General features: G+C 35.3%; 1 protein-coding gene and 1 pseudogene across 34 annotated transcripts in view; both read right to left on the minus strand.

Annotated features, from left to right (window-relative positions):
• Positions 1-27,794, minus strand: part of LOC105476014 (regulating synaptic membrane exocytosis 2) — a 763,868-nt gene that overhangs the window by 488,735 nt on the left and 247,339 nt on the right. For all 34 annotated transcript variants that reach the window (XM_024791003.2, XM_011731614.3, XM_024790996.2 and 31 more), the window contains one exon: positions 14,326-14,636. In XM_024791003.2, coding sequence (XP_024646771.1) covers positions 14,326-14,636 — 311 coding nt within the window. The remainder of the gene's footprint in view (positions 1-14,325; positions 14,637-27,794) is intronic.
• On the minus strand, positions 1,168-14,316 carry LOC139355616 (small ribosomal subunit protein eS6-like; annotated as a pseudogene).

Consider the following 27,794-nt stretch of genomic DNA (forward strand, 5'->3'; position numbering starts at 1 on the left):
TTCATCTGAGAAATTTAACAAATTTAACAAAGATATTAAAATAATTTTTTAAAAACAGAAATCTTGCAACTGAGAAATACATCAGCTGAACTGAAAAAAATCATTAGAGGTTCTCAAAAACAGAATGGATCAAGCAGAGGAAAGAATCGGAGAGCTCGAAGACAAGCATTTGAAAATATGATCAGAGGAGAAAGAAGAAAAACAATGAAAAATAATAAAGATGATCTACATGAAATAGAAAATTACCAGAAAAGACCAAATCTAAGAATTATTTGTGTCTAAGAGGGAGTTGAACAAGAGCAACGGGTAAAAGCTTATTCAAAGAAATAATGTTGAAATTTTTCCAAAACTTGAGAAATATATAAATATCCAGGTAGAGGAAGGTCAGAGAATACCAAAGAGATTCAACCCAAATAATACTAACTCAAGTCATCTAATAATCAAATCCTCAAAGGTAAAGGATAAAGAGAGGATCCTAAAAGCAGCTAGAGGAAAGAAGCAAGTAACACATAAAGGAACTCCAATTCATCTGATAATTTCAAGAGAAATTCATATGATAATTTCAAGGGATGTAAATATCCCTTTACAAAAAAAAAAAAAAAAAAACCAGAACATGAAAGGAACATATGCCAAAAGAATAAAGGCCATATATGACAAATCCACAGCTAATATCATACCGAATGGGGAAAAACTGTCTTTCCTCTAAGATCTGGAACAAGACAAGGATGCCTAATTTCACTACACTATGTTTAGTCAACATAATACTAGAAGTCCTGGCCAGAACAATTAGACAAGAGGGGAAAAAAAGCGGCGGGGGAGCATCCAAATTGGAAAATAAAAGAAGTCAAATTAGCCTTGTTTAAAAATGAGAAAACTCTGAAGACTCCACCAAAAAACTGTTAGAACTGATAAATTCAGTAAAGTTGCAGGATACAAAATCAACATACAAAACTCAGCAGCATTTCTGTATGCAAACAGGAAACAATCTGAAAGAGAAATGAAGAAAGCGGTACCATTTACAATAGCTACAAAAAGAATATCAAATACCTAACAATTAATTCAACTAAAGAAGTGAAATATCTATAAAAAATATAAAACATTAATGAATGAAATTGAAAAGGACACAAAAAATTAAATTTAAAACTTAAAATGTCAATACTACCCAAAGCAATTTATAGATTAAATGCAATCCTTATCAAAATCTGAATGATATTCTTTACAAAAATAATTTTAAAATCCTAAAATGTATATGGAACAACAAAAGAGCCCAAATAGCCAGAGCTAGAAGCATTACACTACCTAACTTCAAAATGTACTACAAAGCTATGGTAACCAAATCAGTATGGTACTGGCATAAAAACAGACACACAGACCAATGAAACAGAATAGAGAATCCAGACATAAACCCATGCATTTATAGCCAACTAATTTTCAACAAAGGCACCAAGAACATTCATAGGGTGAAAGGATAGTCTTTTCAATACACTGTGCTGGGAAAACTGGATATCCATATATAGAAGAATGAAACTAGAACCGTATCTTTCACCATATTAAAAAAAATCAAATCAAGATGGATTAAAAACTTATGTTGAAGACCCAAACTCTGAAATTACTAGAAGAAAACATTGGGAAAATGTTCCAGGACATAGGTCTGGGCAAAGATTTTGACTAAGGCCTCAAAATCACAGGCAGCCAAAGCAAAAATAGACAAATGGGATTATATCAAGCTTAAAAGCTTCTGCACAGAAAACAATAAACAGAATGAAGAGACAACCTATATAATGGCAGAAAATATTTGCAAACTATCCATGTGGCAAGGAATTGATAACCAGAATATATAAAGAGCTCAAACAACTCAGTAGCAAAAAACTGACTAATCCAATTTAAAAGTGGGCAAAAGATCTGAACAGACGTTTCTCAGAGGAAAACATAAAAATGACCAACAGGTATATGAAAATGTTTAACATCACTAATAATCAGAGAAATGCAAATCAAATCACAATGAGATATCTTCTCACTCCAGTTAAAATGACTTCTTCAAGAAGGCAAGGATAAGGGATGCTGGTGATGATGTGGAAAAAAGGAGAACTCTCATACGCTGTTGGTGGGGACGTAAATTAGCATAGCCACTATGGAGAACAGTTTGGCGGTTCCTCAAAAAACGAAAAATAGAACTATCATATGATCCAGCAACTGCACTACTGAGTATACATCCTAAAGAAATGAAATTAATACATTAAAGACACATCTGTACTCCCATATTTACTGCAGCACTATTCACAAGAGCCAAAATATAAAATCAACCTAAGAGCCCATCAATGGATAAACAGATAATGTGACATATATATAGAATGGAATATTATTTGGCCATAAAAAGAATGAAATCCTGTCATTTCCAGCAACATGGATGGAACTGGAGGTCTTTATGTTAAGTGAAATAAGCCAAGCACAGAAGACCAAATATTACATGTTCTCACTCATGTGGGAGCTACAAAAGTAGATCTCATGAAGATCTCTAGAAAGTAGATTGACAGTTACCAGAGGCCAGAAAGGGCAGAGGGAAGGAGCATAAGGAGGTTGATCAACGGATGCAAATATACAATTAGATAGAAATAAGACCTAGTGTTTGATAGATCAGTAGGATGATACTACTTAACAATAATCAATTGTACATTTCAAAATAGCCAAAAGAGAATAATTTGAATGTTCCTAGCATAAAGATAAGATATTTAGGTAGTGGATATCCCAACTACCTTGATTTGATCTTTACTTATTATATGAATGTGTCAAAATATCCTATGTACTCTCAAAATATGTATATCTATTATATATCAATAAAAAATCAAAAATACATAAATAAAAATGTGTACTTTTCATGTTACTTAATTTTTTTACTTCCAACCTATGAAGAAAAGTAACAAACTTTTTAAAAATGTCAAAGTCATGGCAAGTTTTGACATTTTTAAATGTCAGCAAAAAAAGATAACTTAAAATTATATGCTATGATTGAGTTCAGAAGTTGTTACCCTTGTCTTTGTACCCAGTTTAAGAGGCATGAAACAAAATTCTATTTGTATCTTTTTAAGAGAGGATGATTTTTTTATGGTCCACAGATCAATTTTGATAACCAATATCAGATCAAAATGCATACAGCCCATTTAAAAATACTTTTATATGCATACCATTATGAAATCAAACGATGAAATATTTTAACAGCTTTCAAATGGCAGTTTGTATTTATTTTCTGTCTATCAACCGTAATTAGCATAAAGCACTGTTCAACTATATGCTATCTTAGACCTCAACTGTATTTTCATCACAACATTTTGACTACTGAATCTCTCAGTCACCAAAATAAATAAAATAGCTTTTATTTAAGTTATCATATTAATTCCCAAACAGGATGTATGATACATATGCCAATAATGTACTGATTTTCAATATGAAGACCAGTATAAAACTCCTTTCTTTCATTTATTCACAAATTTCTATTGATGACCATTTTTCATTCCACGCAGAACAGCTGACCAGTGAAAACATTTTGGAAACACACAAAAGAACAGATATACTGAAAAATAGAGGCAAGATATGGGGATAGAGTTCATAGCATTTGAGTCCATAACTCTAATTGTTTGTAAGGTCTATCTTCATTCTTTTCCTGGGGTTCTGTCAGATACTCTAATATACTTATAATTCTTCCTTCTTTTTTCTTAAGCTTTTTTACTTATCTATTCATTCAGTCTTTCAACAACTATTTAATGAGCACTACTATGTATCAATTACTGTGTGAGGTGCTAGGAATACACTGAGGAAGAAGATACACATGACTGTTGCATAATGAAATTTGTTTAATTTGTTCAATTCTTCCCTTTCTTTTGTAGAGAAAATTTAAATGTCTTAGTGTTGAAAAGCATTGGTTTTAAAATGCCTTTTAAAATGTCAACACTTACAAGTAAAGTTTTTCTGATAATGGAGCCAATGATTTACTTTTTTGATTGCGCACACACACACACACACACACACACACAAACTTTAGTTAACTGAAATTGACTAAAATTAAAAAGAATAGCTGTCTAATCTAAAGGAAAAGTCATGCTTCACAGCTAACTTACAAAATGCACTTTGCACAACTTTGTCATCGTTGGGTTTTATTAAAATAATTCTACTAACTTTTGAAATTGATGTTGCTTCTTCAACAGGTTTATTTTTTTCTTTTTGCAAGGATGTATTCTGTGACTACTAGCCCCCTAGTGGATAGCAAACGTCAACAAAAAATTTGCACAAGTTACACATTCATCAGTAAAAACGCATTTTCATTTTTAGCATCTTGCTGCTGAAATATTTGTTGCAAATTTTTAAAATTACCAAATAATAAAATACACAAATATTTATAAATTTACACTATACAATAAATGACAAAACCACTGCAGAAAAAAAATCCAGACTACCTTCTGTAAATTCTATGACAGGACAGTTCAGCCTCTATTTCCTACCCTAATTTATAATCTCCAACAACCTTATAGTCTCCTTTCTGAAATGCCAAAACTGGCCAATACATCAAAAGGCAAATGGCACAGCAATGTCAAATACTTCTACCACCACCACCAAAGATCTTTCTATCAGACTGGCCAATACATCAAAAGGCAAATGGCACAGCAATGTCAAATACTTCTACCACCACCACCAAAGATCTTTCTATCAGACTTCGTTTGAGTAGTGGTACCTTGCATCCTGTCCTTTAAAAAGAAATGTTAGCTGTCTTGTATCTGAAAAGTTAGGGAAAAGATGGATTCTTGCTGATTATATTTCAGTTGAGAACTCTTCACCACACATGCATCCCACACAGTATGAAATCATGGCAGGAGCACTATGTAAGTACAAAATGGAGACCTTCCAAACTCACCCCAGCTTATTTTAATGCAACTCTTAATAAAATACTTCATATAAAATCCAGGACAAATGTCAATCTATGCAGAATGCCGGGCCAGCATGTGTAAACTGGGACTGTCCTAGGCAAGCTGGCACGTGTTGCAACTCTATTTATAGGTCACTTAAATGAAGGAAAGTTGACAATGGTTCAAGTTTAATTCAGTTGAAAATAGAAATAGAGATTCTTTTTTTCACCTAAAAATTGAAATATTTAAGTTATGTATTCCAAGAGAACAAACTGACTTCTATGCAGTAAAACCAATTATTATACTATGTTAAACATCCTTTTTAAGGGAGATATTTTGTCTTTCAGAGCTCATATCATATTCTTGAAAATAAAAAAAGTCTATTAAGCATTGGCCATATAAGAACAGATCATTATTTGTCTTCAAGTCTATTAATCATCCTTTCAATAAAAGATAAAAATGTTACAGAAAAGACACCAGTCATGTTAAAGACATTTGTTAATTATTACAATTTTCTCTCATTCATCATATGCACCAAGCATTTATTGAATGTGCATAATTCATAGAAAGTGGCACGAAAGACATAGCCATTTTTGTTGCCTTTTTGTTTTACCTGTATTCTAAAAAGTATAAGAAGAAATATCTAGGAATAAAGGTTATGAGATCATTTGCTTCCAGGTTATTAGATTCTTTTTTCTCCTAAGAAAAACATTGGTGATTTATTTTTTCTAGCTCCTTAGCTCTATAGTTTAACCTTTTTCTTAACCACACTTTTTTTCCTTTTACAAATTATTTCCCTTTACAACATTTTATCTTATTTCTCTCATGGTTATGCTATTTTTTCTTACCACATAGCACAGATGACCACTTCGAATAAGAGTCGTGACAATCATGGTCATGATTTCATGAAAGCAGATTACCCAGATAGTCCTTAAACCATATGTAATGCACACTTAGTAAATTCTAAATACAGTTGATTGGTGTTAGGTACACTATCAGCATTCTATAAATATAAGCATCTGAATCTACTGAAAAGATCCATTATCGAAACACTGATTATAAAGAAAATTTCATTAATTTAGACTCGATTTCACAATAAGTCTTAAATATTTACTACTAATAAAATTTCAATGAAACCAGTGATTTTAAAATGTAGCAATTATGCACATAATTTTCCTTTAATTTTTTACTAAATATAATTTACATGCAGTTAAAAGTACACATATCTTAAATGTTACTACTATAATAGCCATTGACAAATACATCACCCAGTAATCCATATCCCTATGGAAGATACAGGTTTCCATCACCCCAGAAAGTTCCCTCAAGGAAAACATCGTTATGATTTCTTTTCTATAGATTTGTTTTATCTCTTCTTGACCTTCATATAAATGGAATCATATCATATGTACTCTTTTGTGTCTAGCTTCTTCCATTCATCACAATGATTTTGAGATTTATCCATGTTTCTGTGCATGTAAATAGTTCCCTCACTTCATGGATAAATAATACACTTATTTGAATATACTTGAATATACCACAGTTTGTTTATTCATTCTCCTGTTGATGGACATATGGGAAGTTTCCATTTTGGAAATTCTATGAATGAGACTGCTATAAACATTATCATACAAGTATTTTGTAGATATATTACTTCATCTCTCTTAATTAAATACCTAGGAGTAGAACTGCTGGGTCATTGGGAAAGTGTATATTTAATTTTATAAGAAACTGTCAAATACTTTTCTAATGTTTAGACCATTTTATTATTTATTTATTTATTTATTTATTGAGACAGCGTCTCACTCAGTCACCCAGGCTGGAGTGCAGTGGTGCAATCTCAGCTCACTGCAACCTCTGCCTCCCGGGTTCAAGCAATTCTCGTGCCTCAACCTCCTGAGTAGCTGGGATTACAGGCATGTGCCACCGCGCCCAGCTAATTTTTGTATTTGTAGCAGAGACGGGGTTTCACCATATTGGCCAAGCTGGTCTCAAACTCTTCACCTCAAATGATCTGCCTGCCTCAGCCTCCCATGTTTATACCATTTTAATTGTTTTATACTTTCACTAGCAAGATGTTAGCAGTCAAATTCCTCTTAATTCTCACAAAAGGTAAGTGTTGTCAGAATTTTTGTTGTTTTAAATCGTAGCATTCCTAGTGGATATATCAAAGTATCTCCTTATAGTTTTTTGGGGTTTTTGGTTTTTGTTTTTGGATGTAGTTTCCCTCTTGTCGCCCAGGCTGGAGTGCAATGGCGCCATCTTGGCTCACCGCACCACCACCTCCCGGATTCAAGTGATTCTCCTGCCTCAGCCTTCCTGAGTATAGCTGGGATTACAGGTATACACCACCACACCCGACTAACTTTGTATTTTTAGTAGAGATGGGGTTTCTCCATGTTGGTCAGGCTGGTCTTGAACTTCCAACCTCAGATGATCCGCCCGCCTGTGCCTTCCAAAGTGCTGGGATTAGAGGCGTGAGCCACCGCTCCCAGCACTTTATAGTCTTGATTTGTATTTCTCAAATAACTAAACACATAGGACACTTCTTGTACTTACTAGCAATGCATTTTTTTTTTATAAACAGCCTATTCCAACTTCTTATACTTTAGGGTTAAGTTAATGAATTTTAAGAGTGCTTTATATACCTTTTTAAGCAATATGCATTTTAAGCAAAAAGCAAATATTTTCTCTTGAAATTTCTTGAAATACAATGTGGTTATACAGTTTCTTAATAGTGTCTCAATGAATAAAAGTTTTTATTTTGATGAAGTCTAATTTGTTGTGGATTTTTTTTTCATTTTATAGAATTAGTGCTTTCTGTGTCTTGTCTAAGAAATTATTGACTACTCTAAAATCTGGAAGAAGTTCTCCTCTAATTCCTCCTACAAGCTTTACAGTTTTAGCCAAAACCAAGATCAAATAATATTATCCAATATTTTCTTCCAGAAGTTTTATACTTTTAGGTTTTACATGTATCTCTATGATCCACTTTCAGTTAATTTTATACAGTAAAAAGAACTAGGCTTCAAACTTTTTTGGATATGGATATTCAGTTATTCCAGCACCATTTGTTGAAAACACTATCCTTTCTCTACTGAACTGCTTTTGCCTCTCTGTCAAAAATTACTTGTCTATCCATGAATGGCTTTATATATAGACTCTCCATTCTGTTTCACTGATCTATTTGTCTTTATGCCAATGCCACAATGTTTTGATTACTGTAGACTTATAATGTATTCAAATCAGGTAGTGTTAGGCCTCTAACTTCGTTCTTCGTAAAAGCTGTTTTGGTTATTTCAAACATTTCTATTTTAAGTTTAGAATCTATCTGTATATATAGATCAAATTGGGGAGAAATGACATCTTAACAATACTGAGTTGTATGATCCGTGAACACAGTTTATCTTTCCATTTATGTGGACTTTCTTTTATTTCTTTCATCAGTGTTTCAGTGTTTTCAACATACAAACCTTGTGCATATTTTGTTAGATTTATATCTAAGTACTTCATTTTTTGGTGCTAGTATAAATTTATTTTGTATTTTTAATGGTCTTAAAATTTTTTTAATTTCTATTTATAAGTGTTTCCTTGCTACTATTTAGAAATATAAATGGTTATCAGATATTGACTATATTCTACAGCCTTACTAAACTCACCAGTTCTAGTAACAATTTTATAGATCCCTTTAATGTTCTCTATAAATATTCATGTTCTCTGTGAATAAAGTGTTAGTTCTTTCTTTTCAATCTAGATGCCTTTTATTTTATTTTATTATGCCTATTGTGTAAGAGTAAATCCAGGCACTATTATTCCATCTGTACTGGAAGCTGAAGTGTTAAGTACGTATTTGAATATTATTTTTATTTTTAAATAATCAATGTCACAGAGATATTTGGAAAGTCATAAGTATTAGATAACAAGGAAATGGTGATTACCAAACTGCTAAATATTCATCATGCTGAACCTACCTTAAAACTTTAAAGTTTAGATCCAAGATAATTGTTTTATATTTTTATTACCCTTGGTATTTTCATTAAGAGTCATCATTCAAGCAGTAAAATGTAGAAACAAATACTACACTGAAATTCAATAAATATCTGTTGAATGAATGAATTATAACAATGAATTATAGTATGAATGAAGACAATCCTGCATTAATTTGTCATACAACTACCAGTTATAGGAGGAAAAAAATAGCGACAGAGAATGCCTCCAAGTTTATCTCATGGCAGAGGAGCTTAAAATACAACACAATACAGAATTTTGGAACTGGAAGTCTTCTCAGGATTTAGACTGTCTTTTCCCCTTCCAGAGATGAGAAGAAGGAGACACAGAGAAAAAAATAAACATCTAGAAATGATGACACTATGGGCCTAGGTTTTCTGACTTCTAGTTCTTTCTCATCTACCATACAAACTATCCATATTTCTTACTTTTTAACTTCTCTAAATGTTGTAGAAACTGCTACATATTAAATAAATAGTAAAATTTTGCAAATAAAAAAACTTTCCTACATTTCACTTATTTTCAACTACGAAAATTATGAAGCATCCAACTATTAAATAATTTCAAATGTAAGAAATATCAACTAAATGTTTTTAAACAGTTTTACTTTAATTTTCACTAATTTTATTTTCCTAACCAGAAAAAAATCCAGTTTTAAAATGTATTTCACAAGTTATTTTGAAATAAAAACATACTTGAAACTCAAAAATATTTTGCATCTAAGTTGATAAAGAATTGCAATTTTATGAGTATATGTTAAGTAAGTATTCGCCTACTCAATGCTAAGGTCTAGGGCCAACTTGATATTCATTCATTCAATAAATACTAATGACCTATCTGTAAAACACTATACGAAAACCTGTGAGAGAAATAACAAGTCTTTTAAAAAGGTCAAAACTACTGCATCACGTTACAGATCAAAGCTCCTTAAAAGAGTAACATACTTTTCTGTCTCAAATATAGTTACAAGTCCATAGAGATTTAAATTAAGTTGAACTGAAGTTTCTCTTTCTGAAGCCACTGGTTTCTGAATGGTATTGAAAAAACAAATTACTAATGCTTTAAACTGAAATTATATTCCTAGCAATACCTCCACTTCCCTGTCCAATTCAAATACTGCAAGAAAACCCATTCTGGTAAGAAAGAAGAAAGAGAGACAGAGAGAGAAGGATAGAAGCTGGGAGGCAGGGTGGGAGATAAAGTAACAAAAAAAAATAGGTTTAATTGAAAAAATTTAAATGGTGACAAAAGAAAATGGGCAAAGGGAGAAATTTCTACAACACTAACAGAACTGCTCTCTAGGGCAGGGACTGGCACACTTTTTCTGTAAAAGATCAGAGAGCAAATATTTGCAGTTTTTGTTTTTGTTTTTTTTTTTTGGAGACAGGGTTTCACGCTTGTTGCCCGGACTGGAGTGCAATGGCACGATCTTGGCTCACTGCAACCTCCAGCTTCCAGGTTCAAGCGATTGTACCACCTCAGCCTCCCAAGTAGCTGGGATTACAGGCATACACCACCACATCCAGCTAATTTTTGTATTTTTAGTAAACATGGGGTTTCAAGATGTTGGCCAGGCTGGTCTTAAACCCCTGACTTCAGGTGATCCATCCTCCTCGGCCTCCCAAAGTGCTGGGATTACAGGCATGAGCCACTGCACCCGTCCTATATTTGCAGTTTTGAGGCCCATATGGTCTTTCACAACAGCTCAACTATGGAACTGTAGCTGAGAGCAGCTGTAGACAATAAGTAAATGAACAGGAGTGGCTGTGTTCCAAAAGAACTTTGTTTACAAAAACCAAGTGGCAAGTCAAATTTGGCCCAGGTTCATAGTTTGCTGACCCCTTGCTGTAGGGGAAAAAATTCAAAGGACTCAATACTGGCTACAGATAAATGTCTAATTAACTACTGTATAATCTGCATTTTAAAATAAAAGAAATACTCTTTAAAGTGTTTCCCAAATAAACATTTATGTAAGTTATAATGAGTTCCATTTTCTAGGCATAACTACCAAATCTGATATTAAACTCTAACTTCTTTCCTGACTAAAAGTAATTTTTGTGAACAAAAGGAGCTATTGGTTGGGCATTTATAAGGTTTGGAAAGAAGATATACAGTATGCTTTGAGTCATTTAGCATGAATTTATTAGCAGTAGTAGCCAAAGCACCAGGCAAAAGAGAAAAGACTAAAAGGAACTACAACCTGTTGGCTCCCCACAATAGGTCAATTTCAATTGTTTATTCAGGCCAGTAGTTGTGAGTGAAAGAGGCAATAAGGAATATAAGATTCTTATTTGTTCTCATTACCACCTTCTTCTAAGATTACAGATAGGCAACCGGGCGCAGTGGCTCATGCCTGTAATCCCAACACTTTGGGAGGCCTAGGTGGGTGGATCATTTGAGGTCAGGAGTATGAGACCAGCCTGGCCAACATGGTGAAACCCCGTCTCTACTAAAAACACAAAAAAATTAGCCAGGCATGGTGGTGGGTGCCTGTAATCCCAGCTACTTGGGAAGTTGAGGCAGGAGAATCGCTTGAACCCAGGAGGTGGAGGTTGCAGTGAGCTGAGATCATGCCACTGCACTCCAGCCTGAGCAACAAAAAGACTTCTGTCTCAAAACAAAACAAAACAAAAAACATAAAGATTACAGATAGGCTTTACCTTGTCTATAATGATATTAATTACTCATAAATTTACTGAATTTATTTTTAACATGCATAACTTCCTGATGAAATGCATTCCAAAACTTAATATTCTATTATATGACCCAGTGCTTTAGTATTTCGTTTTATTTTTCCTAAACCTGCCTCTCTAAGCTCCACAAAAAGCTATCTCATGTGGTTAATTTTTAAACAAATGGAGTCTATATTCCTATTTTCCATTTTTTTTTAGTCTGTTCTTATCGATGTGTTACTCAAGAAATCTTATTTCTGACTGGATTCAGACTTAGAAGTAGAAGCTCCCAGAGAGGAAAGTCTGAATTTCTTGGCAATTTGCTCCTGGCGCTTCTGTTTACCCTCCTTCATTCTCTTGGCCGCAAGTTAAGCATATTCTGCAGCCTCTTCCTAATTTTTCTTAGTATGCTGCTTCTCAGGCAATATGCCGCCATTTGTGCTGCAGGACATGTGGAGTAACAAGACGCTGAATCTTGGGTGCTTTGGTCCTAGGTTTCTTACCTTCTTTGTTTAAAGGCTTTCTTACAACATACTGGCGGACATCATCTTCTTTAGAGAGACTGAAAAGTTTGAGGATTCTGCTAGCTTTTTTGGGCCCCAGGCGACGAGGCACCATAGTATCAGTCAATCCAGGAATATACTTCTCTCCTTTTTTAACAATAACCAAGTTAGAATGCTCCAATTGGCATCCACAATGCAACCGCAAACTGATTTTCTCTTTCTTTCTCCAGTTCTTCTTGGTCTGTAACAGGAATGCCCCTTACTCATTAGCAGGTGGACACGGCCATGAATCAAGATACCCCGCTTCATGGGGAATCATTGTTTGTCGTTACCACCACTGATTAGGACCACATAACCCTTCCATTCTTCAACCAGAGCATCAGCAGCAACTTCCGTGGCCATATGCTTCTCATAAAAAGTGCAGTTTGTGTTTATTGTCCACTTCAATGAGTTTCTGGCAGCCACTGGCTGGGAAGGAGATGTCCAGTTTCATCTTGAAGCAGGCGAATGCCTCCGAGGTGCCATGAAAAAGAGCTCATTATCCATTTTATTTAGTTATTCATTCACTCATTTTAAAAAAATCCTATCTCCATTGGTTATCTATTTTTTCATATACCTTGACCATTATAACTGCCATTTGGGGAACTTTCTTGATCTCTGAAGTCATTGTGTAGCAGATACTACCAGCAACCCAACCATATTGCCTCATCATTCACCATTCCCTACATAGCAATATTGGCTTACTATAAGTGTCTGTTACATGCTGCCTGAGCGCTTTCTCTGGCCAGTGAGTTTCAGAGAGTTAACAATTCCCATGATCAGCCCTGGACCAACAACAAAGGAGAGTTGATAAATAAATACTCCAACTTTCTTGTCCTCTATATAGGATAACTCTGAGGTCTTTCTACCCAGTCTCCCAGAAGAAGTCTCCACAAGATTAAGATGACTGTTTTCCCCAAAGATAGGATTATATATACTGTTCCCTTTTACCACTTTGTAAAAGAAGTGATGCAGTCATTGTTTTCTTTTTCTCTTAAGATCCAGCAACGTATTGGAGTGGTGACTTTAGGCACCATCTAAAATGACTCCCAGTGGTCTTACTTGTTAGAACTGATACCTGAGAACCCACCATACTATATATACAATTTGTTTCTGCAGAAATGCATGACTTTGTACTTATTCAACACAGAAATAAATGTACCTGCTACTTCTGGGCAACAGAAATAGTATAAACCAAATTTAAATTTATCTTTATTCAAACAGAAAAATAAGGTACAGAAAAATAGGCCGAGCACGGTGGCTCACACCTGTAATCTCAGGACTTTGGGAGGCTGAGGTGGGCAGATCACGAGGTCATGAGATTGAGACCATCCTGGCCAACATGGTGAAACCCTGCCTCTATTAAAGTACAAAAAATTAGCCAAGCATGGTGGTGCACACCTGTAGTCCCAGCTACTTGGGAGGCTGAGGCAGGGGAATCACCTGAACCTAGGAGGCAGAGATTGCAGTGAGCCAAGATCGTGCCACTGCACTCCAGCCTGGCAACAGCGTAAGACTCCGTCTCAAGAAAATAAATAAATAAATAAATAAGGAAGAAAAAGAATCTTCCCATCAAAATACTTTATTCTCCTTCCAAAGGTAGGAAATATAAGAGCCCTATGTACTATTTTAAGTATCACACTTTGAACACGGAGAAGCCCATAGAACTGAGCCAAAATAGTTACAACAGAGTTAGCACATGGATATATCAAACTCATGAAATCCTTCACTATAAACCTGACGTTGGGTCTGCATATACTTGCTTGAAAAACCACATCATCCTTCAGCCCAGGATAGAACCTTTGGAGATATTGTTAACCTTCCCCATTATCTTAACTCCCACTTCCAACTAGTCCCATCAGTCCAACCTCTATAAAGTGTCTTATAGCCATCTCTTCTTCATTCCCATTAGTCCAATGCCAGTCTCTCTTTCCTATGACAAAAACTTCTAAGTTCCCTGTTTTATTTCACTTCTTTATTCTGGGAAATCTATCTGATAACCTAACACTCCCACATCCCATCTAAGATAGTTCAAACCTATGATAGGTCAAGTCCTGAACATCACATACAGTATTTATGTAAAACACACGAATGTTTACATTATTTAGACAACTCACCGTTGCCTAAACATTTCATGTATTGTTATCTCTGTTTGGAATGAAGACTAAAAGTAAAAACATTTGCCTAAAGATTAAACAAAATGTTTACCTGTCTGAAGCTATGTCACTGGCAATGTGATGCTTCACGCCTGACCCATTTTTAATAGAATCCTGTCTTGTGAGCCCATGAGATCGACTTTTCTCCACTGCAGGTACAGATAAGTCACCTGAGGGTCCTTGGAACTGGGTCTGCTCATGTAGTTTTGGTTTCTTCTCCTGAGGTGCCTCCTCATTTCTTAGCCCTCGAAGAACCTTTTGATCAGGTTGCTGTGGTGTATTAGTTCCACTATTATAAAACCACGCTCCTGATTTAGTGAGGATTTCTTGTTGTTTTCGGCACAAATTACATACCCACATAACCTGCACATGAAGACAGGGGGAAAAAATTAGTGTTCCCAAAAGTTAAAAACAAAGAAAAAGAGACAAAAATTCAAGCAAACAAAACATTATATGGTTATCCTTCTGAAGTTAAAACATAATCCCAATTAACTGCTACTGTAAATTAAATAATACATACTTTCTTTTAATTTTTCTGAATAATTCTAATGAAATAGACAACATTTATTGACCACAAAGATAGCAAACTAGAGTCCCAAATTGCTGATTGTTCATTTGTACTATTTAATTCGTTTTATTTAAATTAGAGGCATTGTGTAACACACAGAAAATAGATTTTGAAGCTAGACAGTTGGGTTTAAATACCAACTCCAAAATTAGAAACTTTGCAACTTTCAACAAGGAACTGAATCTTCGTATCTATAAAACTTAGTTTCCTTAATGATAAAATAGGGAAATAAAGATGATAATTTCCCTGTATTTTGAGGTTGAATATTAGAAATAATTTATTTAAAATATCTGCAATATTACTTATTATAAAGAAAACTAGCTGTTAATATTATGTTAACATTCTATCAGCAATTATATTATTCTTAAGGGGGCTTTTATTTTTTTCAAGTAGCACCTAATGGCTAAAATAAAGCTACAAGCTGTGTTGATCCTCTATTTAAAAAAACCTATTAATTGCTAATAATTTATAGTAATGCACTTGATGTTTTTACTGTGGCAAAAGACACAAAATAAAATTTGTATTTTATTTTTAATTGTACACACCTCAGTAGCAATAAGTATATTCACATTGTGAAACAGATCTTCAAAACTTTTCTTGCAAAACTGAAACTCTACACCCCATTAAACAGCAACAGCCCTTTTCCTCTCCCAGCACAACTATTCTATACTCAATTTTTCAACAGATATATTTTTCAGATTCCAGAAATCTAAACATACTGTAATTAATATCTCTGTGGCCAGAAAATCCTTCACCATTTTCCGAAAAATCCTTTTCAATTAATCATTTAAAAAGTCATATTATCATAAAATAAGCATTCATAATTCAAGTGTATGAGTGCTAATGTTTTACGTCAAATACTTACTCTTACACAGCTCTCCAGGTTGCTAAACATTTTCTCACATGAAATAAATTACAACAGTATAGATAATCACAGTAAAAGGTTCAACATGGTATTTTCAACTGACACAAAAATGTTTCTGTAAAATACCACGTAGATTTTTTACCTTATTGTCCATTATTCCAGTTCATAGTTTGTGCAGATCTTATCACACAACATTGTACTTGCTCATTTTTATTATTTTTTTCTTTCATTGAATTGTATATACATTTCTTTTCTCCCCAATTAAATTTGAAGCTTATTGAAGGCAGGAACTACATCTTCTACTAACGTAATAAAACCTTATAAATTATAGAATGGTAAGATATAATAAATGTTTGCTAAGTTTAAGCTTTTTAAAATTCTTCTGGGGGAAATAGGGTAATAATATATTTGATATTATTAGGCCAAGATGTATGTTCATTAATTTCCTAAAGAATTAGTCATAAATAATATCAATATATGTATGTATTTTATTTTTATAAGTATTTTGATGTGAAAACACCATTATTTCACTGAAATTAAAAAGAATATGCCTCACAGTTCAAATTTCTTTTGCTATAATTGATTTGAATAGACATGAAATATATCTAACCCATCAACAGTCTCAAAAATCAAATTTGAGTCAGCATCTCAGTCTTTTGATGCCATCTTGTGACAAATGCAAGTACTGCAGATCTCTTTTAAAAAGTCATGCTAAACAGATCCACAAAATAATGCAAAAATAAATGAAGTTTGAATTTCAACTTTTCTATTTTAAACAAGTTGTTATTTATGCTTCAGTGATAATCTATGCTAGATTATTATAAGATATAAATTTATCTGAATTAGGTCACACTCAAAGTACTGAAAAAGAGCATCCTTTCGTGCCTGGTAATCAACAAATGAAACAGAAATGAGAGCTTGTGAGACAGACAATTATCCAATCACTATCATCTGCAGAAACAGCATTTTGCTGCTTTGTAGCAGTTGAAAAATAAAATTTTTCACAAGGTAAGCAGGTTACTTAATGTATTTTAGAGCAGAGCTTCTCAAAGAATATCCCGGAGAGAACAGCATCAGTATCACCAGAAGTGCAAATTCCCAGGTCCCACCCCAGACTTACTGAATAGGAAACTCTGGGGCAGTTCCCAGTAATATTTTACCCCAAATCCTCCAGGTAATTCTGTTTGCTAACATTTGAGATCCACCAATCTATGGCAGAGATTCCTAGTTCAATATGTTAAATGGGTTACAAGTATGCTCCTCAGACTGGCTAAGACCAAAGGAGTTCATATTCAGCCTTGTCAGTTTACCTTAGTGTGAACTGCTGACTGTACAAATAGTATTGTTTCTGTGGAGCCCAAAATGAGAAAAAGAATTGGAAACACTATCAGCTTAATCTTCCTCATCTGCTAATATCCAGTGAATATTAATATAACACAGATGGTATAAGGTATGAAGGATGTCTGATTCCTATTAAAGACTCTCCATGTGTTAATATCCTCCTCACATTGCCTGGGCTATGCACACTGCTTGCTCCTTTTCTGACTAGATCATTTGTTCCCTCCTAAATCACTAGCTCCTATATCCTTCCCTTCCTCCTTTCCTCCCTCCTTTATTCTATATTCCTCCCTGCCTTATCCTATATCCCTGCCTTCCTCCCTTCCTTCTCTCCTTCCTCCCTCCCTTCCTTTCTTCCTTCTTCTTTTTTCTTTTCTTTCTTGAAACAGGGTCTTACTTTGTCACCCAGGCTGGAGTTCAATGGCACAGTCTCAGTTCACTATAGCCTCAACCTGCCAAGCTAAAATGATCCTCCTGCCTCAGTCCCTCAAGTAGCTGGGAGTACGGGTGTCGCCACCACGCCAGCTAACTTTTGTATTTTTTGTAGAGATGGGGTTTCACTATGTTGCCCAGGCTGGTCTTGAATGCCTGAGCTCAAGCAATCTGCCCGCTTCAGCCTTCCAAAGTGCTAGGATTATAGGTGTGAGCCATCACGCCTCCTAGTATTTTCTTATTCATGTATTGACACCTTGGGTACCTTTCTTTTCTTCTTCTACCATCTCCTCCTTCTCTTGGATTAATAGTTTATTAATTCTTTAAGCTCAGGAATTCCAAATCTACCCACATCAAGTACTGTCATGTGCTGCATAACAATAGTTCAGTCAACAAAAGACCACATATAGAAGGGTGGTTCCCTAATATTATAATACTGTATTTTTACCATGCCTTTTCTATATTTAAATATGTTCAGATACATAAACACTTTTCATTATGTTACTACTGCCTACAATATTCAATACAGTAACATGTTGTACAGGTTTGTAGCCTTGGAGCAACAGACAATATCATCTAGCCTAGGTGTGTAGAAGGCTAGACCATCTAGATTTAAGTACACTCCATGATGTTCGCGTGACAAAATTGCCTAATGATGCACTTCTTGGACTGTATCCCCATCATTACCAATATGATTGTAGTACAGAAAAACTGACACTTTCACTTGTAGCCCTTTACACAGATAGCAGCTTAGCTTATAAATTGGTGACAATATTGAACTACTTCTCACAAACACCAATACCTCTCACAAATACATATATGCTGTAAAATGATTTTTCATTAATTGGCTATGAAATGATTAATGGCTATTAAAGATAAACTCTGCGTCCATGGAACAAAATTTATAGAATTTGGCAACAAAGTCACAGGCCTTTTGCTAATAGAACACTTTAACCAATTACGTTAACCACATACGGAATGCTGTCTAAAATATCTCAATCTCCCTGGTTAGAGACTATTAACCAATTATCATAATTACCAAAAACATCTAGAACCTGAGAATACAAAACATGTAGGGTTCAAAATTATAGATTATTATTACCTTCAGTCGTAAATAAGCCAAAATTTAAAAAATAATATAGCAATATTAAGAGATGGAATAATGTCTAATGACCCAAATTTGTCACTTACTACCATGTGTTTTATTCCATAAACACCCTGAAAGGAAGGGAAAAACTAAGGAAAATACAAATATCTTTTTTAAACCACAAAAATAATAACCATAACAGCTGCAGTGAATAGTAAAAGAAAGCAAGAAAACCAAACTTACATTAGGTATATACAATAATTGAGAGCAATCTAAAGGTCTGCAAAATACTATGATTTTCTTCTAAACAGGGACAAAAAAATAGAGTAATTCAAAAAAGGGAGGGATTATAGGTTAAAGACTGATGCTAACGAGACCATAGGCCAAGATCCTATGATCCAGCTAACTGCACAGAAAAAGGAATTCACTAGACACTACCTCTAACCATTGCCAACCTGCTCCTAAGTGTGTGTATGCATTTGTCAGAGAGGAAATAAGGTAAAAGAGTATAAACTGATCCATTACATAAACAGAAAATCGTTGAAGATTCTGGCTAGCTATTCAACAACTTATTTCCTTTCCTCTTAGAAAACTACATTTTCCATGTTATCATGGGCAGCCATGACCATACAATTATATTCTAGCCAATGGATTATAAGTGGAATGGGTGTGCCACTTTCATAAACTTTTAAAAATTCTCATGTGCTATCTTCCTGCTGTTCAGCCAAGACCTTGGAGATAAGGAGACCACAGGAAAAAAAGGTGCTGCCTGGGAACCTGAATAATCACTAGGAGGAGAGCACTCAGCTGATCAGCTCACCAGTGTGGACTTCACATAGGTGAAAACTAAACTTCTACTAAGTTGAGCTTTAAAGACTTTTTGAGTTTATCTTTTATAATTGATAGCATTACCTTGACTAATTCACAGTCTTTTTAAAGTACATGTTTATTCAATGTGTATTACTAGCACAATCTTGTATGTGAAGAACAATACATTACTAGGGCATGAATATGAAAGAGCTTCAATGTTGTTCACTAACTCATGAGAACCAATTGTGTGCTTTCTTCCCAACTCCACATTCCATGAAGTAATGTGGGTTAGGCTGAAATCAGCCGTGGTGGATGTATTTAGACTAAATAAATTGGAAAATGCCAAAAGTCAGAGATTTTTCTAAAAGAGAGGTGGTTGTTAGCATGTACGAACACACCAGTGACTATAATATATTCACTACATTCTACTAAAAGAATAATATTACATTTAGTAGATAAACTTAGATGAAACTATAATGTAATTTACCATAAAAATTAACTGAAATCATAAAATTCCAATTTTATTATAGATGGGCAAGTAACCAATTCATTATTTATTTACTTATACAATATTTACTAAATGGCTACTATATGCCAAACACTATGCTAAGAGCTGGTGAATAAAGCTTAACAAATATAGATTTTGTTACAGAGTATAAAGTATAGTAGGGGGACAATAAGCAAACAAATAATTGCACAAATATTATTATAATTATCATAAATGCTACAAAAGGAATGCAGTCCCACCATAGATCTTTCCCTCTGGCCCGCATTGTGTTGGGAAAAAACAAGGATGCAGAGATCTGCAAGAGGTCTGGAAATCCAGAGGCTCAACCAGAGCATTACCCTAAAGCGTTCCCACAATCAGAATCATGGTGTGTGTGTCTCTAAAAAGGCAGAATTCAAGGGTAGCCTGCGCTACTAAACTACAAGCCCTCACCCAGCACTGCCATGGTGGATTTTGAAAGTAGACACATTGGCTCATATCCTGGAAGGTTAATGTTTTCTAATAGGATTCCTTAGGCAATTAAGAGATACTGTCATCCATAAATAAAATCAGAAATTTTCTTCATCTGATGCCCCTGATACAAGCAGCAAGACTCCCAGATTTCTCCTGAACTGTAATCATGGCATTTCTAGCAACACTCATACTTATAGGCTGAAGCAGGAAAGTCTGACTGGTCTTCCTTAAATCTCTCAGGAGGCAACAGCACATCCTCCTGAGAGCTTTAACCTTAAGCATTTCCCAGTCTTAGCTGTTACAAACTCTTCTATGTTGGCTATTGTTGTGGCTTTGAAAAATTTACTCACAAAGAAAGGTAGCTTATTTATTTCTCTATTTTTGATCTGATTTTTCTCAACAGCACACTTGCCAGATTCTTCTTTAAAGCCACTCAGTAAATTGTAGGCTGATAAATAATAGCTCCTTTGGACAAATTCTCTATTTCTTATATTTCTGCTCCTTTTTTGGCTGTTCTCCAAGAAAGTATTCAGGTGTTCTGTGAGGCTTATGCTGCTACACAACCTGCAGCTCATCGAATCCATAGTCTGATTCTTCTCAACTTAGACAGACTTGTACTTCTCAAAAAACCTGATCTCACTTCAGTTCCCACAGCACTGCCAACTTCTCTTAGTCCCTGAATGATCCTCTATTTCTCTATGGCACAAGCTGTCTACTCTGCAGCTTCTTCTGCAAAGTCATCTCATCCCTCACTATAGATGGGTGTCATGTCTGGGACATGTAGTTATGCTCATTACTACAACAAAGGATAGTTCTGGAAGTCAAGTCTGACCTTTTCTTGGCCTTTCTGAATCATGATGCACTGCCAAGTTCATTCTGAGGTACCTATGTCCCTGGTGGATGCTAGGGCATCCCAAAGGGTGATTCCCTTCCATGGATCTCCAATAATAATAAGAGTAAAGGTACCCTTCAATTTAACCAAAATGCATCCTCATCCTGGGTCAAAGCCTGGAAAGAAGAGACTGGAACATACCTCTAATCATCTACTGGCCTCACCTGTCTTCTTTCTCTTCCCCTACAATGTAGAAGAATAGAAGAAGCAAGCTTTTCCTTGACTTTTCTTTTTTGTATACCTAATACTTTCCCCAAATACCCTCAGGCTTGAAGTAATGAGCTTCAATCTTCCCATTTCATCGATTTCATCCCTTAAGCCATCCATTGCCTTAATGGCAAAGGAGAAAAAAGACACCAGCTTACCGATAAAAGAATCTAAATAGGAAGGCAATTATAATATAATATATGCATTACACTGTGTTTTGAACATTGTCGGCTATGTTCAGAGATTAATACTTGCCCAAGTACAAAGTACGGACCAGATACACCTCGAGAAAGAGAAGTCCTGGTAGCTTCTGGTTTCTGACAAAATGGCTGATTTCCCAGCTTTAGGCAGGAGTTGTGGGGTGGAAGGAGGAAGGCTGAAGAAGATAGAAAAGGAAGCCTGGGCTGATACTTAAAGAATGTAAAAGTGGCCAAGCATGGTGGTTCATGCCTGTAATTCCAGCATTTTGGGAGGCCAAGGCAGGAGGATCATGAGGTCAAGAGATTGAGACCATCCTGGCCAACATGGTGAAACCCCGTCTCTACTAAAATTATAAAAATTAACTGGGCGTGGTGGCATGTGCCTGTAGTCCCAGCTACTCAGGAGGCTGAGGCAGGAGAATCGCTTGAACCTGGGAGGGAGAGGTTGCAGTGAGCCGAGATCTTGCCACTGCACTCCAGCCTGGCAACAGAGTGAGACTCTGTCTCAAAAAACAAAAAAGTTAAAAATGCAAGTTTTGAATATAGCAAAATCAACCAATAATAGCTCTCAAAAGAAACAGCACAACAGATCAAAGGTAGAAGGGCTTGGAGTAAATACCAGAAACTAGAAAACAGATGGTTTAGCAAGTCATAGGGAACAAAGCATTGGATTGCTGAAAACATGAAACTGCTACTAAGGTTAAACTTTAACACACTATTTAAAGCATGCTAGTATTAAGCTATTTCCTTTGAAAAGAAACAGATGGCATTATCAGAATTATTGAGATATTCATTCAGTATGTGGGTACGCTCCAAAGAAATAGCAAATGAAACTCAACCAATTAAATTAGAGAACTGGGATGGATAAAATTACTAAGTATTAATTTCTGTAAACTTACAATAAATAACTGGTTAAATCAGAAAACTGAAACAATCAGATAATTAAGTAGAAATTTTAACAGCTTCATAATTAATATGATGAGTACATCTTCCAAGTTTTGACAACTGTAAATGCCAAATATTAATTAAAAGACAGGAAATGATAATAAAAACAAGACAAGCTGAAAATACAATCATACATTATGCCATGAAGTTTGTATTACTAAAAATTTTAGATATCTACATTATTTATTGAAACAAAATACAAAATTGCAAAGAAACGCAATGTAACTTGCACTTAAAGCCTCACATACGTTATAATTAAAATTATAGAGTTTTACCACTTTGCCTAAATTTAAACTTTTAACCCTCTCTATTACTTTCCCCAAACTCTATTTTTACCTCTACTTATGTAATTTGTTTTATGCCATGATACAAATTTAAACTTTTAACCTTTTTTTGCTAAAAGCAGACATGTCTTTGAAAAGAAAGACTGTTGTTTCTACACCCAGAATTTTAACTTATAAACGAATAAATAAAAATAAAAAACAAATGAAAGGAAATGAGCAGAGCTAAAGCCTCAGGCCTACTATGTCCCCAGCCAAAAAGCAGGTACCAGTGAATAAGAGCACAGGTCTTATGGTTTAGCAGAACTAGAAGTGCTCCATGTGAAATGAGAAACTGAAATTCATGTTCACTTCTGGATGCCTGGTGCCTTCTTCATTAATAAAAAAAAGCTGAAAAAAATGCTGTGGAAATCTTCTCAACCTACACCTTCCTAGAAGCTGTAGGCTTAGGCAAGTGGGACACACTTGTAACTTTGACACTGAACAACGCCTCCACAGACTTGGTTTATGTATATGAATTTATAAGATCACTAATGTAAAATATCACTAATATATTAATTTGCAATATCACGCAATGCCATGATTGAGGCAAGACCCCAGCTCATTAATGAATATCTGGTTCTGAAATGGAGATCCCAGAGACTGCATGAAGGCAACCATGAAATTATTAATACGGAAGAAGTAAGTTCAGAGGAAAGAGGAAGGAAGAAAAGAAGAAGAGAGAGAAAGACAGGAAATCCTAGATGGTTTCACAGTTGACTTCTCTCAATCACTGAAGGAATAGCTATCTAAAACTTATACAAAATATTATAGAAGGGGGAAAAAATGGAAACTTCCATGACTCAATTTATGAGAAATTTTTAATGGTAATATCAGAAAATAGCAGTGGATCTATTTCCTGAATTGGCTGTTACAAATTACCCGAAACTGGTGGCGTAAAACAACAAGAAATGTATTCCCTCACAGCTCTGGGACCAGAAGTCCAATTTCAGTATCACCTGACCAAAATCAAGATATCAACAAGGCCAGGCTCCTTCAGAAGGCTCTAGGGAAAACCAGTTCCTTGTATCCTCTGGCAATCAGCTTCTGGTTAGTATCATCATTCCTTGGCTTGTGGACACGTCAATCCAATATTCAAGAACAGCATCTTTGAACTCTCTCTGTTAAATCTTCACATTGTCTTCTCCTCTGTGTTTGTGCACAGATACATATGCACTGATGATACAAGGGATTGCATTTAGGGCTGACCTGCATAATCTCCCTATCTCAAGATCTTTACTGTATCACATCTGCATCTTTTTTGAGGAAAGGGAAGAGTTCGGGGCCATATAAGATAACATTCATAGGTTTCAGGAATTAAGACATGGTTATCTTTAGAGGGGCCATTTTTCTGCCTACCACAGACAAAATTAAAGTGAATAGCCCAATAGCACAAGTGGAAATGAATGCATACGTCTTAAAATCTTGAACCAAATCCTTAATTTTATATAGCAAATATATATGAGAAAGAAATGAACAAAGACGAACCTACCATGACAAAGGGGAGATTACACCAAAGATGCAAGAATAGTTTAATTTCAAAAAACATATTAATGAAATTCAACAGATTATTTAATTAAAATAGAAATAAAATGACGTTATCAATACACATAGAAAAACCATTCAACATTCATAAAATGCAAGATTCATTTGTGTGAAAACAATATAAAATCTAGCAACTAAATATTATAGAAATTAGCAATGATTTGACCTAAGAAAGGATATCTACAAAAACTCTATATCCTATTTTATATTTAAGAATTAAAGGTAAGAGCATTCCTTTTAAAGTAAGAAATGAGCAAAGTATTCCCAGTATCACCACCTCTGTTCAACACTGTATTGGAGATGCTAGCCAAGTAAATCTCTCCTCAATCTCTCTCTCTCTGTCTCTCTCTCTCTCACACACACACAGACATACACAGACACACACAAACACACATACACGAGAAAGGATGAAATAAAGCTGTCCTTATTTGAACACTATTTGATTAAGAATGCCATTTGATTATGATACAAAATGCAAAAATCTACAGCCAAAATATTGAGTAGTAAGGGAGCTCAGTAAGTTTCCTCGATCAAATCATGATTAAGCAAAATAAACAGCATTTCCATACACCACCTATAACCAATTACAAAACATTAAATAAAAATTTTAAAGACATCTGTTATAAAGAATAATAATAGGCTGGGCACGGTGGCTATGCCTGTACTCCTAGCACTTTGGAAGGCTGAGGTAGGCAGATTGCTTGTGCTCAGGAGTTCAAGACCAGCCTGGGCAACATGGCAAAATCCGGTCTCTACAAAAAATTTAAAAATTAGCTAGGCACAGTGACATGGCCCACCCCAGCTACTTGTGGGGCTGAGACTGGAGGAACACTTGAGCCCAGCAGGTCGAGGCTCCAGTGAGCCAAGATGTGCCCCTGCACTCCAGCCTGGGTGACAAAGTGAGACCTGTCTTAAGAAAAAAAAAGAAAGAAAGAAAGAAAAGAAAATAATATACAAGAGTCCTCTAAATTTAAAAAAAAAAAAAACCCTCCTGAGGATCCATTTCAACATGGCCAAATAGGAACAGCTCCGGTCTGCAGCTCCCAGCAGGAACAAGGCAGGAGACGGGTGATTTCTACATTTCCAACTGAGCCTCTGCTGGTGATACTCAGGCAAACAGGGTCTGGAGTGGGCCTCAAGCAAACTCCAACAAATCTACAGCTGAGGGACCTGACTGTTAGAAGGAAAACTAACAAACAGAAACGAATAGCATCAACATCAACAAAAAGGACATTCACACCAAAACCCCATCTATAGGACACCAACATCAAAGATCAAAGGTAGATAAAACCACAAAGATGGGGAGAAACCAGAGCAGAAAGGCTGAAAATTCTAAAAACCAGAGCAACTCTTTGACTCCAAGGGATTACAGCCACTCGCCAGTAACGGAACAAAGCTGGACGGAGAATGACTTTGATGAGTTGACAGAAGTAGGCTTCAGAAGGTCAGTAATAACAAACTCCTCCAAGCTAAAGGAACATGTACTAATCCAATGCAAAGAAGCTAAGAACCTTGAAAAAAGTTAGATGAATTGCTAAATAGAATAACCAGTTTAGAGAAGAACATAAACGAACTGATGGAGCTGAAAAACACATCACGAGAACTTTGTGAAGCATACACAAGTATCATTAGCTGAACTGATCAAGTGGAAGAAAGGATATCAGAGATTGAAAATCAACTCAATGAGATAAAACAAGAAAACAAGATTAGAGAAAAAAAAGAGTAAAAATGAACAAAGCCTCCAAGAAGTATGGGACAATGTGAAAAGACCAAATCTATATTTGATTGGTGTACCTGAAAGTGATGGGGTGAACAGAACCAAGTTGGAAAACATTCTTCAGTATATTATCAAGGAGAACTTACTCAGCCTGGCAAGGCAGGCCAACATTCAAATTCAGGAAATACAAAGAACACCACAGAGATACTCCTCGAGAAGAGCAAATCCAAAACACATAATCGTCAGATTCACCAAGGTTGAAATGAAGGAAAAAATGTTAACGACAGCCAGAGAGAAAGGGTGGGTTACCCACAAACGGAAGCCCATCAGAGTAACAGTGGATACCTCAGCAGAAACCCTACAGGCCAGAAGAGAGTGGGGGCCAATATTCAACATTCTTAAAGAAAAGATTTTTCAACCCAGAATTTCATATCCAGCCAAACTAAGCTGCATAAGTGAAGCAGAAATAAAATCCTTTACAGACAAGGAAATGCTGAGAGATTTTGTCACCACCAGGCCTGGTCTACAAGAGCTCCTGAAGGAAGCACTAAACATGGAAAAGAACAACCGGCACCAGCTATTGCAAAAACACACCAAATTGTACAGACCATCAACACTATGATGAAACTGCATAAACTAACGGGCAAAAGAACCAGCTAGGATCTTAATGGAAGAATCAAATTCCCACATAACATATTAGCCTTAAATGTAAAATGGGCTAAATGCCCCAATTAAAAGACACAGACTGGCAAACTGGATAAAGAGTCAAGACCCATCAGTGTGCTATATTCAGGAGACCCAACTCACGTTCAGAGACACATATAGGCTCAAAATAAAGGGATGGAGGAAGATCTACCAAGCAAATGGAAAACAAAAAAAAAAAAGCAGGGCTTCCAATCCTAGTCTCTGATAAAACAGACTTTAAACCATCAAAGATCAAAAGAGACAAAGAAGGCTATTACATAATGGTAAAGGGATCAATTCAAAAAGAAGACCTAACTATCCTAAATATATATGCACCCAATACAGGAGCATCCAGATTCATAAAGCAAGTCCTTAGAGACCTACAAAGAGACTTAGACTCCCACACAATAATAATGGGAGACTTTAACATCCCACTGTCAACATTAGACAGATGAACGAGACAGAAAATTAACAAGGACACCCAGGAATCGAGCTCAGCTCTGTACCAAGCAGACCTAATAGACATCTACAGAACTCTCTACCCCAAATCAACAGAATATACTTTCTTCTCAGCACCACATTGCACTTATTCCAAAATTAACCACATAATTGGAAGTAAAACACTCCTCAGCAAATGTAAAAGAACACAAATCACAACAATCTCAGACCACAGTGCAATCAAATTAGAACTCAGGATCAAGACACTCACTCAAAACCACACAACTACATGGAAACTGAACAACCTGCTCCTGAATGACTACTGGGTACATAATGAAATGAAGGCAGAAACAAACATGTTCTTTAAAAGCAATGAGAACAAAGAAACAATGTACCAGAATCTCTAGGACACATTTAAAGCAGTGTATAGAGGGAAATTTATAGCACTAAATGCCCACAACAGAAAGCAGGAAAGATCTAAAATTGAGACCGTAACATCACAATTAAAAGAA

Source organism: Macaca nemestrina, chromosome 8 (genome assembly GCF_043159975.1).
Source record: "Macaca nemestrina isolate mMacNem1 chromosome 8, mMacNem.hap1, whole genome shotgun sequence".
Classification (NCBI taxonomy): Eukaryota; Metazoa; Chordata; class Mammalia; order Primates; family Cercopithecidae; genus Macaca; species Macaca nemestrina.